Here is a 15018-nt window from a genome sequence, read left to right as displayed (position 1 = left end):
CAGAGAGGCAAAATAACTTGCCCAATGTCCCCCAGCACCCATTCTGCAGCTCCCAGTTTCTCTCTCCTAGAGTGGTCCTGACTTCCAGCTCCCCTGCCCCACCCTTGTGTTGTCATGGTAACCCCATAGCCTATAAAATGGAACTGAGAGAGGAAGGCAGGGGTCCTCAGGGCCTCCACCCTCCCCGACCCCTCTCTTGGCCACCAGCCTCAGTTCTCCCGGTAACGTCCATTTCTGTCTGAAAAGTTCTTCTCACGGTCTAACCCACAGCCTGCCCCCAACATACACCCATGTCCTCACGGATTGGGAGCTGGCTCCTTTGGGGGAGGGAGGCAAAATGTTGGCAGAACTTCCCTGAAGAGTGTGTGTGTGTGTGCGCGCGCGCGCGTGTGTGTGTGTGTGTGTGTGTGTGCGCGCGCGCGCGCGCACGCGTGTGTAGGGGGGCAGGGGGCGGGGTGATTCTTAAAGGGCCACCACACAATTAGCCCCCTCCGCAAGGCCCCTAATGATACATCTAATTAGCAGCCCCCTAATTAGCAACGACTTAGGCATAATTACAAACCCACCAGGATCCAAGGCAAAGACTCACGCTCTCTTCTCTCTCCCTCCCCTCCCCCCAGCTTTCAGGAGAAACCAGGTCGACCTGGGAGTCAAGAATTCATCTATAGCATCTCACTCCCTCTCTCAGGGAAGGGCCATGGCCTGGGAAGTCCTCCCTCAAGTCCAACCACCTGTCCCTCCCGCCTCCGTCCTCAAGCCTGGTTTAGTGCCTTTTCCTGCAAAACCTGGTTTCCTCTCCCTGGGGCCTTAGGGAAGAAGGGGGTCAGGGAGAGAAAGCACTAGATAAATATCTGTTAAAGGAACCACCACGAGGCCTGAGCCCTGTCACTGGGGACAGCTGGGTTCCCTCTTCTTGAGGCTCCTGCCTCTGCCTCTCTCACTCCATGAGCAGCCCTGAAACCTAATCTGGGTTTAGAATCCAGGGGCGAAAGCATCAGGTGGAGGCCAGAGTGGGACTCTGGAGGGCAGATGGCGGGCACCGTCTCCTGGGGCCATCTCTCCCCTCCCTCGTGGGCCGGTGGCCAGCTGGGTCAGCGGTGAGTGCCCCGGTTCTGCCTCACCCCCCTCTCGGGGGCTCGGAGACCTCATCTGTAGGGTGGGACTGCAAGCTTGAGCGGGGTGGGGCAGTCAGTCTGTTAGGCCAGGTGGGACCCCCACCTTCAAGTCTCTCATATCGGTAAGGGGGGTGATGGTTCCTGACCGCGCTCAGCCTGGGCGCAGAGGGTGCCCGCTGCCTGCTCTCGGTGGGGACACGGCCTTCTAAACACGCACGCTTACTGCTCCGGGGTAAGCCAGGCTCTCCCACCTGCCCACAATGTCCCAGCCTGGGGATCACACACAGACACACACAGTCTCAGTGTTCAGGCTATGGTACGCCGATGGGTAAACTGAGGTCTGGAGGGGCAAACAGCTTGGCCAAGTCATGCAACTTCAAGTCAGGGGCAGAGAAGAGATGGAACTCAAGGTGTGGGACTCCTAAGCTGGTGCTTGTTTTAACCCACCTGGAATCCCACGTGGGCACTCGAGGACCTCACCCCATCACAGCGTGGGCTACAGACTCAGCCCCACACCTCTCATCTCGCCCGCCTTCTCTGGGGCCCCCTTCCCAACAGAAAAGAAGAGGCTGTATTGGCCAAGGAGCTCTAGACTCAGAAGGGCCCTCTCAGAGCCCCCAAGGCGTGGTGGAGAAGCTTTTGAGCTCCAGCCCGACTGGGAGACAGGTCTGGGGCTGGCACACCATGAGATGATGGAGGTGAGACTGCAGGAAGGACTGGCCTGGGCCAGTACCTAGAGCTGTGCCTGGAGCAGGAAAGGTGCTCAGTAAGTGTCAAAAGAATGAATGAGTCAAGAAGCGGACAAACGGCAAAAGAGGTATGGAAGTTAGACTGCAGCAGGGACTGGTCCGGTCAATATGAAGAGGAATGGGGGGGTTAGATTGCAGACAGGACTGGCTCAGTCTCCTCTACAAAGGGTACAGGTTAGACTGCGAGAAGGACTGGCCTCAGGATGTCAGAAATAAGGCAGGGGAGAGCAGAGGAGCTCTCTATCCTCAGGGGAGGGACGGGCGGATGCCAGCCGGGAGGATGGGGGGAGCTCGGCTGAGGAAGGGAGAGGAGGCTGGGGGACTCCATGCCTCCTGGGGGAGCCCACTCTGCGGCGGCGGCAGGGGGCGGGGCGGGTCTTCTTCCCCCAGGTCTCCCCTTGCCAGGGGCGGAGACAAAGGTGTGTAGGAGGCAGTTAACCAGGGAGAGGAAGCGGAGAGGAAAGAGAGACACAGAGACCAGGTCCTAGAGACGGAGATGGAGATGAGAAGCAGGGAAGACTGAGGAAGAGACACGCGGAGATGGACAGAGACAGAGACACGAGAAAGCTGAGACAGTAGAGACAGAGACAGAGGGAAACACACAGAGATGGCGAAAGAGGAAAGCAGAGAGGAACCAAGGACTTAGAGACAGAAAGCCGGAACAGACCCAGACACAGAGAGAGACAGACAAGAGTGAGACTGAGGGAGACAGGGAAAGGGACTCGGAGAGGCGTCCAGACTCCGCAGGACAGAGACCCCTGAGAGATGTGGAGACACAGAAAGACGAGATCGACACAGGAAAGCGGGGGCGGAGGTAGAGGCGGAGAACGGGAGTGCGGGTGCTGCCCCAGACAGGGTGGGGTGTTCTCACCCCCTCAGTGCCCAGGAGGCACCCCCTCCCCAGCCCGCCATGCTCCCTGAAGCGCAGGAGGGGTTGAGGATGTTGACGGCTGGTGGCGCCCCTACCGCACGTTAGGGCCCTGGTACCCGCGCCCCGGGATATGCAGCCCCCCATCCCCTATAACGGAGCTCAGCGAGAAGCGGCTCCGGGCTCCTCAAATGCCCCCCTCCACCCACCTGGGGTAACACCATCCTTCCCCCAAGCCCCCCTTAACTGGGGGTCTCTTACCTGCAGCTACAGCCTAGAGCAGGTTCCCCCAGCACTGTATTGGCAGTGGTGGGCGACTCCGCCCGACAGAGGGAGAGAGAGAGAGGGAGAGAGAGAGGGATGAGCGGGGACCGAGAGGGAGAGCTAGGGAGGAGGGGACGGAGAGGGGATAGAGGGAGGAGAGGAGAGGAGGAGGGGGGAGGGATTCGGGGGAGGGGAGTCGGCTAGAGAGGGAGGAGGGGAGGCCAGCGCGGGGAGCCGGGGCGGGGCCTGGAGAGAGGAGGGGCGGGGGGTGGGGTGGGGGGAGACGAAGCAGCCCGAGCCTCCCACCCACCCTCTGGGTTCAGCACCACAGGCAAGGGACAGTGGCGGAGGGCGCGCGCGCGCGCACACACACACACACACACACACACACACACACACACACACACACAGAGGCTGATCCATACAAGGGCCAACGAGGCAAAACAGCTACAAATAGTCACAGGCTCCCAGAACTGGGGGGAGGGCAAGAATGTTTTTAGCCAGAGTCAGATGCAAATTCACATGCTGTGCCTGCTGACAAAGCCAGCCAGAAACAACCACAGAGGCACCCATTAATAATAATAACAACAGTTGCCTTTCACAAGGGGCTTCCAGCCCTTACTACGTGCCAGGCATTGTTACAACACTTTAAATAAGTGCTTGACACATGTTGACACAACTGACCCTCCTAAAAACCCTGTGAGGTAAACGCTACTAGCCCCATTTTACAGATGGGGAAACTGAGGCACAAGAGTGGTGAAGTGTGGCTTCAGGTTCTACCCTTAACTGCTACACTACACACTGTCCCAGACTGAGGGGCTGGCAAGAAGTTAGGCAGCGAGCTGCGAAGGACCAGGCAGGCGCCGGGAACACAAACTCATGAGTCCTGAAATGGTGAACACACACACACACGTGCACACACTTCACAGACCCAGAGCATCACTACTTAAATGCCCCAGGTCCCACCCTAGCGTCCCACTCCTGTCCAGGACAGGAGGCGATGGAACACTCAGCCTCTGCAGACGGGCAGCAGGAGAGAGACCCTGATGCTGCCAATGGCCCATGCCCATCGCCAGTCCTGGCTGGACACCCCTGGGCCCACTGCCAGGAGAGGAGGGAGACGACCCAGCTCTGGCTCCCTGCGACTTCCCACGCTTGGGTTCTGGGAGGTGAGGTGAAGACAGGGGTGGCCAAGAAGTGGTGGGCTCCAGCCTCCTGAAGACCCACTGTGGGGCACTGGTAGCTTAGTCTTCACTGTTGGTGCAGATGGTCAGACTGACAGGTGGACTTCCATGGCAGGAGGTAGACAAGATGGCTAGAACGACCATGGTGCCTGCCCCTCCCCCCCCAGGAAGCAGGGGTCCCACCCAAACCCTGCAGCAGCAAGGTCCCACAGCCAGCCTGGACCCCACTCAGGAATTGCTCCCCCACCCTCCCGACCCGATTCTATTCCTGGCAAGATTTGTTCTGTTGTCCCCGCCCTCCACTGGTCCCTGTGATGTAGGCCTCAATGCCTTCTCCTGGTGCCACGGAAGTGGCCACAGGAGGGGCAATCACTACAGCCACAGGGCAGGGAATTAGCCTTGTCTCCCACTTCCTGGTCCCCCAATCCCCTGGGCTTTTCAACTAGGCCTACCCTTAGCCCTTTCCAGGACAGTGTAGCCTGGGGCTCATCTCAGGACTCCCCAGTTGAGATCTAGATTGATCACTTCTGCTGGGTGTTAACCTTGGCTCTTGGCGCAAGGTGTAACCATAGTAATTTTTGCTAGGGTCCAACTTCAGTATTATTCACAGGGGGTCTGGCCTCAGACTCCCTGCTACAATTTGACCATGGCTTCCCCACGACAGTCCTTTCCACCCACATCCTCTCCTCTGAGGCTGTTTCCTTATCTTCCCACCGAGCCCTGACCTCAGGTCCGGAGCTTTCCACTGGGGTCTAACCTCAGTTCACTTGCGGAGGTCTAACCCTACAAACCTTTGCCTTATACTCTACAGTCTTTCCTATGGAGGTTTAACCTCCTATAGTGCCTAACTTCCCTTCTTTCCTCTGAAATCTACACTACGATCCCACTTTAGTCCGGGCGGCTGGGTCTGACCTTGGATCCCCAATCCCCAAAGTCCCCTCCCTCCATTCTTCCGGGTGAGTCCAGCTCCCGACACAAAGCCTGGCAACAATTGTTCCTCATCAAACGTGTGCCGAACAAAAGAATGGAGACGAGTGCAAGTTTGGTTCCTCTGGACACAGAAATAATCAACACGGACTGAGTCTCAAGGGGACAGAGGCGGGGTGGGGTGGGATCATCCCATTTTCAAATGGGGACACTGAGGCACAGAGAGGGGAGTGGGGGTCACAGGGCACGCTGGGGCGGAGCCAGAGCAGGACCCACCGCTCCACCACCCTGGGGTGTCTGGGGAGACCAGTGCCTCCTTCAGGATGCTTCCCCCGGCCATGAAGAGCTGGAGGCGGGCACCCCAAGGAACCTGGGGTGGGCAGCGGGTGGGTACTCAGGAGGCCGGGGTCTCAGCAGGCCCGGCACCCACCCTGTCCCCCAGCCTCTGGGGCTGACGTCTCCTCTGCTCCACTTGGTGCCGAAGCCGGCTCAGAACCAGCTCCGAGGCCTGGATCAGGCTGTGCTGTGGGGAATGAGAGAGGACGACAGGGCTGAGACAGAGCTGGAAGGTGCAGGTTACACGCCCACCCCCCCAACCCCCAGAGGCTGAGAGTGCAGCCGCGGTGGGAGGTCTGTGTGTGGGCTTAGAATGGGTCTCTGTGATGGGGTGAAGGTCAGACCCAGGGGGACGGCCTTCAGTGAATTTCCGGTGGAAGGGACAAAGCCCAGCCCCAGATGTGTGGGTCTGAGGTTAGAACTCAGTGGAGGGGACGGGGATGGATCAAAACATAACGGAGATAACACAACAGTAAAACAACTATACCCCAACAAACAAACAAAAAAACATAAAAGAGAGCTCGCATTACATGGCGGTGAGGCTTGACCACCCGAGAGAGGCTGAGGTTAGTCCACAGCAGGGGGAACAAAGGTGAGACACTGGCGGAAAAGGTTAGGCCCACAAGACAGAGAAAGAGCATACCAAAGTGGAAAAGAGAGGAATAAGTCACCACACAAGGGACGGAGCCAGACCCTGGTTGGAGGGTCTGAAGTTAGCCCCTGACAGAAGGGAAGGAAGGGAGATCACAGTGGAATGGCTTGAAAGAGATCACAATGAGGGATGCTGGGAGGCTGAGACCACAGCAGAAGGGAAGCCCCTTCTCCCACAGATGGACCACAGCCCTGTCCACTGCAGTCTAACCTCAGACCTCTCCTCATTCCGTTTTACTCGAGGGTCTAACTTTTGTCCCACATACTGTGGTTCAACCTCAGACTTTTCCACTGGGGTCCAACCTCTACCTCTATGAGGTCTAACCTGGACCATTCCGCTGATGACTAGACTGAAGGAAAAGGCCCCAGCAAAGCCTGCAGCGGAGACAGTAAGGTTAGACTCCAGTAGAAAGAACCCAGGTTAGACCACATGGGAAAGGAGCCTGGAGTCAGACCAAAGGGAAGGGGTGGGCAAACACCAGATCAGGAAACAGAGGTACATCATAGCTGAAGGGCTGGGGCTGGGCCATAGTGAAAAGGTCAGAGGTCAGACATATTAGTTGGAGGTTTAACAGCAACGGAAGGCTCCAGGCTGGACGGTGGGCCATTGGAATGGTTGGATATTAAACTGTAAGAGCGGTTAAGCTGCTGTCGGAGGGTGAGAGGTCAAAGTACAGGAGAAGGCTGGACATTAGACCACAGGTTGCGGGTGTGACCACAGTAGAAAGTTCAGTGGTTAGACCAAAGGGGAAGGGTTTGAGGTTAGACTATGGCAAAAAGCTAGAGAAGGAGGCTGAAGGTTAGACCACAGGCAGAATGAAGCCGGTCACACAGGTGGAAGAAAGGGTGGCTGCAGTAGGAGGGCCAAGGTTAGGGCACAGTGGAAGACTGCAGGTCAGGTCCCGGGGGCAGATCCAGGCTGGGCCACAGGGAAGGGACACGGTCAAAGCAGGTGGAACACAGTAGAGACGTTCGGGAGGCTGAGGGAGGCCAGGGGGCCGGGGGTGACGGATGCTGCGGCTGAGCGCCCTTCACCCCTGGCTGTGAGTGCCCCCAGCACCTCCCTTCTCCTTGACCAATAGGAACCGCCTGCCTCCCCCAAGAGGGGGCCTGCAGCCAATGACCCCCTTGCCCGAAGGGGGGCCCAGGCTCCAGTTTCCAGAGGGATCGGGCCAAGGCCTGACTGCCCCTCTCCCGTGAGAACGTGCCCTCAATCAGGCGGGTGTTAAGGCCCCGTCCCAGGGGCCCCTGGCTACCTGCAGGATGTGCACGCCCTTCAGGGAGACCACAGCGAGCTCGCGCAGCCCATCCCCGGTCAGGTCCACGTGCGCCATGGCCAGCAGGGGGCTAGAGAAGCTCCGCTGCCACAGCAAGCGGAAGCCACACTGGGCCCCGGGGAGCCCGCGCTCTGGGCTGCAGTACTTGTAACAGAGCAGCTCCTGCAGGGGCAGGGGATTGGGGTCACACGGGGAGAGGCAGGAGGCAGAGGACACAGGCCACGGCAGCCCCACCCCTCCGGTCCCACCTGTCCGTAGGTGGCCACCAGGACCTCCGGCCGCCCGTCCAAATCGATGTCAGTGACCAGGCCACAGAGGACGCTGTCGAACTGGCCACTGCCAGGTAGGAGAAGCTGGTCCTCGAGGCCCCGGCTCAGCAGGTCCCTGAGGGTCAGACCACGGCGGGGAGACTGAGGTCGACTGCGGTGCCCGCCACCCTTAGCACCGGACCCTCATGGGTCAGGTCTGGATGTGCTGTTCCTCCTGAAGCCTGGACACCCTCGTCTCCAAGTTAGACATCCTCATATCCACCAAGGGGAGCTCAAACTGTCTCTGATCTGGACACCCACACTGTCCCCTGGAGGTGGGACCGTCTTGCTCCCAAATGGAAACCCACACCGTTCCTTCTGGTGAGCCCCTTGTCTCCAGTCTGGACACCCACGAGGCCCCCTGAAGGCTCAGCGCTCAGCCCCAGCCACAGCTGGCTTGCACTGGCTCACGGGAGCCGACTGGGAAATTTTCAGAAACTTTGTGAGAGGCTTGGCATCACGTTGGTGGCTCAAAATCCACTGAGGTGGGAGTGTTGACACCACGGAAACGGGCAGACCCTATAAGCCAGGGCTTTCTCCCACATGGAGCCTGTGGTTAAACACTTGCCAACATGCTCTGTCCACCTACCCCAGGGGGACTGGACATCTCGGTTCCCACCCGAGGCCTTAGCACACGCCCTACAAGGTCTAGACTTAAGCACTCATGCTCTTCTCCCTGGGACACAGACACCTTTACCTGCCCAGCCCTGAACCACTACACCCAAAGCTTTACTCTCTGTGGAGAATGACAAGGCTAGATCACCGTGCAAAGGCATGGGGTCAGCCCACACGCACGTGCCCCGTGGCCCTCACCGATACACCACCGCTGGTTCCAACATGCTGGCCACCAGCACGCTGTACTCCTCCCGCTGTGGCCTGTCCTCGGTCTCTGGAGAAGGAACGTGAACGGCGGGGGAGGCGTGAGGGGCCAGGTTCCAGGCTCCTCCTCCCTCCTCCCCACCCGTCCATTCCTGAGAGGAACACACGTTAGACCCCTGAGGTTGGGCCACAGGGGGAGGGTTAGAGGTTAGACCACGAGCGAATGATGGAGGTCAGATGCCAGGAGGAGGGAGAGGTGTTGGATGACAGTTTAAAAAGTCCAAGGTTAAACCACCAGGTTAGAAGAGACAAAGGTTAGGTGACAGCACAGAAGTCCGTGGTTAGACCACAGTGAGAGCATCAGGGGATAAACCACAGTCGAAGGGGCAGAAGAAAGACCACAGAGGTGAGGCCAAGAGAAACGCCAGAGAAGGACAGACCGCAGTAAGAGGAACAGATCAACATGTGGGGCGAAAGGAGAGACGCCGAGTGGGGGGACGGCGCTGAGTCCGTGAGAAAAGCCTGGACTTGGATGGCAGCAAGAGACAGGGTGAAGAGGCCACAGACGGGGGGTCCGAGGAAGCCACAGTGTGAGCGGTGAAGGTCAGACCACCAAGGGAAAGGCAGAAGTTCAACTCCAGGGTGAAAGCTCAAATCAGACCACCACAGGGGCAAGTAGCTGGATCTGAAATCCAGGAGCGTCGTGGGGAGGGAATGGGCACACTGTAGCTCCTGGGCTGGAGTGGGGCACACAGCGGGGAGGGAGGGACGGTGGGGAGCTGGGCATGTGGGGAGAGGGGTACAAATGCGGGTGGAGGAGCCGAGCCCGCAGCCTGGCCTCCCCCTGCCCGGAGCTCACCCTCGGGGGCCGAGAGGCTGAACACGATCACTCGGGAGATGGGGCCGTCCTGCAGGATCGTCCAAGTCTGCAGAACCTCTGTGTGGAGGGCGAGGACTCAGGGCCCCGTCCCGAGCACCCCTGCCCCCGTCCGGATCCGCCCCACCCCCCGTGTCTGGGCCCCCGCCCCAGCCATCACCTCGACTCTGCTGGTCTACGTGGGCGACACGGACATAACCGCTCTGACAGCCGAGAGCCGAGAGTCGCCGGGACGTGCCGGGCAGGTTGTGCACGTCAAGCCAGAGGACACTGGGGGTGGACGGGTGGACAGAGGGGCCTGAGGGCCGTCGCCAGGCCCCAGCCCCCACCTCCACCTCCCTAGAAGCATCCACCCCACCCCACCTCCGGTAGAGCCTTGGGCCTCCGCTGGGCCTGACTTCTTTAGGGGTCAATTCCCGCCACCTGATTTCTCTGAGGCTGCCTGCCCCGGTTCCCACTGGCCTCTGTCAGGGCCTCTCCTACCTACTGGTCAGGTTCGTGAGCTCTGGGAAGAGGTTTTCCACGGGCTGTTCTTCAAACTGATGCAGCCCCTCGTTCTGGGGGAAGCAAGACCCGCCACGAGCTTGGAGTCAGTGGCCAGCCTCACACACTGCGCCCCGTGCCAGCCCATGGTGGCCCCGGCAGGGCTCTGCCCACCAAGCCTCGCCCTGCCTCACCTCCTTGTAGAGATGAATGGCTGGGTCATTCCCACTCAGGAGAAACACGGTCTCCAGTTGATCCCCAACCTGGACCCTGAAAGCAGAAAAATCTACAATGCCAGTGTGGTAGAGTCCGTGTGTTTTAAAATCCTCCTCTTGCAGAAACTCTTGCCTGCGAGAACCCTAACATTCTGGGTTCTAGACACTGGATCCAGAGCTAGGATCTCAGGATGTAGAATTCTAGAAACTAGCCCTCACAGAATCTCAGATTTTAGAACTTTCCAGTCTCAGAATCACAGAAACTCAGCGTTTTCGAACCTTCTGTTTCTAGAGTCCTCACTTGCTAGAATCTTCATTCTGGATGTGGATTCAGGAATGAACATGGAGCTCTAGAATGGGCTGCAGAACCTCAGAACACTAGCACCTCTTTACCCTAGAACCCCAGTGTTCTAGAAGTTCTGTTTTCTGTCTCCTTTGAAATGCTAGAACTTCTGGAAATTGCCATCATGGATATTCAGATTTACAGAATTGGTAGAATACCCAGATCGTAGAACCCAGAACATTAGTACTTTAGAACCTTCAGTTTCTAGAACTCTCATCTGCTAGACCAGAGGTTGGCAAATTATGACCTGCAGGGCAAATCCAAAACCCACGGCCTGTTTTTGTGAATAAAGTTTTACTGGAACACAGCCACACCCATTCATTTACACAGGGTCAATGGCTGCCTTCTTGCTACAGTGGCCAACTTGAGTAGTTGTGATAGAGATTATTTGACCCTGAAGCTGCGCCTTAAAAGAAAAAGTTTGCCAACCCCTCTGCTAGAACACTGGTGTTTTGGAATTCAGAGCTCTAGAATGGAATTCTTATACTTTGGGATTCTAGAACATCAGTATTCTAGACGGTCTGTATTCTATCTCCTTGGAATATGACAATGTTAGGGCTTTAATATTACAGAATCTCAGAATCATCAAACTGTAGAACTTTCAAATCTTGGAATCCCAGAGCTTACAACTCTAGAAAAATTGGCATTTCTGGGTCTTGGAATGCCCAAATCTAGATCGTTAGAATTTGAGAATTCTACACATCTGGAGCACAGGAGCTCATTCACTCTCAAATTATCTAGTTCAGGATTAACAAAATGGTAGCCCATCAGCCAAGTCTGGTCCACGGCTACCTTAAATGCACGATGCTCTAAAAAACAAACTAGTTTGATTGTCTATAGGCAGGTTTGTGGTCTCCAGTTTGCTACAGCCTCCGCCCTCCCAACACACACACACACACACACACACACACTCCCTATTGCATCACACCTGTGGCTTACTTACTCTGCATGGCACAGTTGGAAAGGAGTGAACTGGAGCTCCAGGTTCAGGCAGCTCTCTGCAGGGGGAGTACAGGTAGATGGGCACAGGGGACCTGACAGCACCCCCCCAACCCCCTTCCTCATCCCTCCTTCCCTCCAGGCCACACTTACGGGCAATGGAGTCCAGGTTGTACTCAGAGCCAGGCTCGTAGTCACAGTAGATGTTAAGGAAGGGGCTGCCCTTGTCCCCTGAATCCTGGGAGAGGAAACTGGCCTCAGGGGAGAGTAGGGTCAGCAAGAGGGATATGGGTCAGACTCAGTAAGGAGGAGAAAATGGGTAGGTGGAGGGCTCTGGGTACCTTGATGAACGTGATCCCCACCACCAGGCCCTGCTTTGGGGGTGACTTGTTGAAGGTGTCGATGGAGACAATCTCTGCGTCCACTGGGAGAGGACAAAGTTCACGTTTCAGGCAGACCCGTGACCCCAATATTCCCAATCAACAGTGAGCCCTGACCTCTAGAACTCAGTCATCTCTGACCAGCACAAATTATCATGACCTCTGGGACGGTGTGAGTCCTGATCACCATCACCATCACCATCACCATCACCATGGTAGGAGGGATCCTGGTTTCTGAGTCTGAGGAATCCTGAACCCTAACTACTTCAGGCCCCTATTAGCCCTGTCCTCTGACCCCAATGCCTCCAGATTACCAGCCTTGACCCCCTTCAATCACCATCACCCTGATCCCATTCTCCCATCCTGGTGACCTGGCTCAGACAGAGCCTCAGAAGCCTTCTCAGCACTACATTCCAAGCCCCCCAGCCCCATGGCGCCACGCACCGGGAATGTAATTGAACTGCAGCTCCTTGGCCACGGGCCGGATTTTCTGTCGGAGGTCTTGGTAGCGGAAGCCTAGCACCTTGCCTTTAAGGGTGGCGGCCAGCAGCTCCCCGCGCCCACCCGCGCCGCCCGCCAGCCCGTACACATTGCTCTGAGACGAGAAGCGTGTGAAGCTGTCCTCGCGCAGCGGACAAGGCCCCGCGGCCACAGCCGCCTCCCCCATCACGCCCCTCAAACACTGGTCCCCGTAGCCCCCGCGACTGCCCACTCTACGCCATGGACCGCCGGACGCCGGCTGGTCGCGCAGACTGATTACGTAGAGAAGCTGTCGACGCTGCCCTTTACCAAGATGGCTGCCAGCCGGGCCGCTTGGGCTTCCCGCCAGACTTTGCCTCAATGCGCCTGCGCGCTCCTGCCTGGTCCTTTTCAGGGCCGAGGTGACTGCCGCCCACTGATTAAGGCCTGAAGATGGGAGGTGGTGGCCCCTGCTGTGGGCGGTGCGGAAGACGGAATAAGAAGAACCTTAATGCTCAATATAGCCCTTACGTGCCAGGAACTGTTCTAAGCGTTTACATCTATCAATTTTTAGTTAAAACTCACAGGCAGGCTTGAGGTAGGTACTATGATACGTTTTACCGATGAAAAAACTGAGGCACAGACAGGTAATTTGTCTAAGATCACACAGCTAGAAGCAGCAGTCAGTATTGGAACCCAAACACAAAAGCTCCATAGTTTGTTTTAATCACATCACCTTTAAAATGGTGAAATGCATTCTTCTTACCCCAAGGAAAAAGTTCTATCTATCCTGGCCAATCACCACCACCTTCTTTACTGAACGCCTACTTTATCAGTCATGTTGGCTGATTATCTCATTGAATCTTCACAACTACCCTGCTCTGGTTACCCCGCGTTCATTTATTCAGCATTTATTGACCACTGTATGAATTTATCTCCATAAACTGTTGCAACAACTTTGGAAAGAGGTTTATTATCCCAGTTTCTGGAGAATGAAACTGAGGCTCGGGGAGAATAAGTCCCTTGACTGATAGGATAGTAAGTGGTGGAGACAGGATGAGGTCTTCTGGGATTCCTGTATATACTTTTTTGTCTCCTGAAGGGCATCAAGGGTTTGGGGACTCTATGTATACCTGTATGTTATTTCCAGAAGACATGAGTTGGCCAGCTGTCCTGGCTACCTTGAGTAATCTTCTGTCACCCCCTTCCATGCAGAAAGAAAACACACACACACACGCACACACACACTGCAAGATCTGTGAAGGTGGTGACTGGATCTCCCTTGGTCACAGTCAAATCCCCGACGCCTGGCCCACAAGGCCTGACATGGAACGAGCATTTAGTAAATATGTTAAGAACCCAAAACTATGTACCAGGCCCTTTGCCAAGCACCTGGGACACTGTTGCATAAGAGCCCTGAGAGGAGAGTTCTCAAAGGCAGACTGGATCTGGAGGGTGGTGAAAAGAAAGGAGTTTGTGTCCACTCCAGATCTGGTTATGCTATTTAGTGCTGTAATCCCAGGGTTTGAGCCAGGGCATGGCACACAGTAGGTGCTGAGTAGATACTTGCTGAGTAAATGGGGGTGGGGTCTGGTTCTGCTGCTTCCGAACAATGTTTTCTTCAGGCTTCTTCTACCTCCCTTGGTAACCGCGAAACCACATTCCCTTCATATTTGAGTGAATGAATAAACAAACGGGTTGGAAAGGAAAGAACTGTCCTGTTCAGTGGTTTCCAACCCTAAGTACACATTTGGATCACCTATGGAAAAAAACTCTCCAAAACCAAAAGGGTGGGGAACCTCAATCAAATCACAATTTATCAGAGTGCAACCTAAGCTTGAGCACTTTTAAAATGATTTTAAAGCACAGCCAGGGTTGAGAATCACTATTTAGGTCATGGGTGGCACAAACAGATTCTCACACTACTTACTCTTCAGCCTGTGCCAAGGCAGACACTGGTAATCAATCTGAGATCTCAGGAGTCTTAACTGAGCTCTAGGCAGCCATTATCAATCGATTAGAGCTGTGGGAAAAGCTGAAGGGGACAGAGGGGCAGGACAGGGTGTCATATAGAGGCCACTCTTGACACACACTGAGCCTGAACCTTTCCTGAATTCCTTCCAGGCTCTAGGCCGCAGCAGTTCTCAGAGGAGCTTGCCCTGGTTTCCCAGGCAGCACCTCCTCTGCAGCCCCTGTTCACTTCCTGACGTCATGCCACATACTATGACACTGAGTCTGCAACTGGGCACTGACCCTCCTCCAGCTGTTCCCCTACTCCAAAGTGGGGAGCGCCCAGCCCAGCCCAGTGCCGGGTGGAAGCACAGGCACATCAGACTGTCCACCTGACAGGCAGGCCCACGTGCTGGAGTGTGGAGGAGGTGGCTGATTCTTGCCCTCCTTTCCTGGGCAAAGGGCTCCTGCTGTTTCCTCTCCCACTCACCATACCCGCTCGGTCCTCCTTGTACTCTGCCCGCCAAAGCCGCTCCCTCCCCCCACTTCAACAGATGGAACAGTGCCACTGGGGCTTTCAGCCCTCCCTGCAGGGAAATATGGACGTGGGGTGTGAGGCTGGAAGACTTGGTGGGCCTCCTCCAACCCTTCTTATCACCGGTGATGCATCCATCCTCCCGCCAGCTCTGGGGGAGGGGCACTGGCACCCATCATCCCAGCTGAGGAAACGAAGGACCAGAAAGCCCAGAGCTCAAAGATCCCAAGCCCATGGCTCCCAAACCCGTCAGCTCTGGGGGTGGGGCACTGGCACCCATCATCCCAGCTGAGGAAACGAAGGACCAGAAAGCCCAGAGCTCAAAGATCCCAAGCCCAT

General features: G+C 56.5%; 1 protein-coding gene across 1 annotated transcript; it reads right to left on the bottom strand.

The window, feature by feature from the left end:
* Positions 1 to 5219: 5219 nt before the first annotated feature.
* On the bottom strand, positions 5220 to 12452 carry KPTN (kaptin, actin binding protein). The gene is made up of 12 exons (XM_065898999.1): positions 12180 to 12452; positions 11697 to 11779; positions 11509 to 11593; positions 11360 to 11414; positions 10053 to 10128; positions 9859 to 9932; positions 9536 to 9645; positions 9358 to 9435; positions 8493 to 8568; positions 7620 to 7755; positions 7351 to 7533; positions 5220 to 5630 (listed from the first exon to the last, which is right to left on the bottom strand). The coding sequence occupies exons 1-12, from the start codon at positions 12400 to 12402 to the stop codon at positions 5502 to 5504; spliced, it is 1308 nt and encodes a 435-aa protein (XP_065755071.1). The 5' UTR covers positions 12403 to 12452; the 3' UTR covers positions 5220 to 5501.
* Positions 12453 to 15018: the final 2566 nt, after the last annotated feature.

Source organism: Phocoena phocoena, chromosome 20 (assembly GCF_963924675.1).
Source record: "Phocoena phocoena chromosome 20, mPhoPho1.1, whole genome shotgun sequence".
NCBI classification, from domain to species: Eukaryota; Metazoa; Chordata; class Mammalia; order Artiodactyla; family Phocoenidae; genus Phocoena; species Phocoena phocoena.
This window is presented reverse-complemented; position numbering and strand designations above follow the sequence as displayed.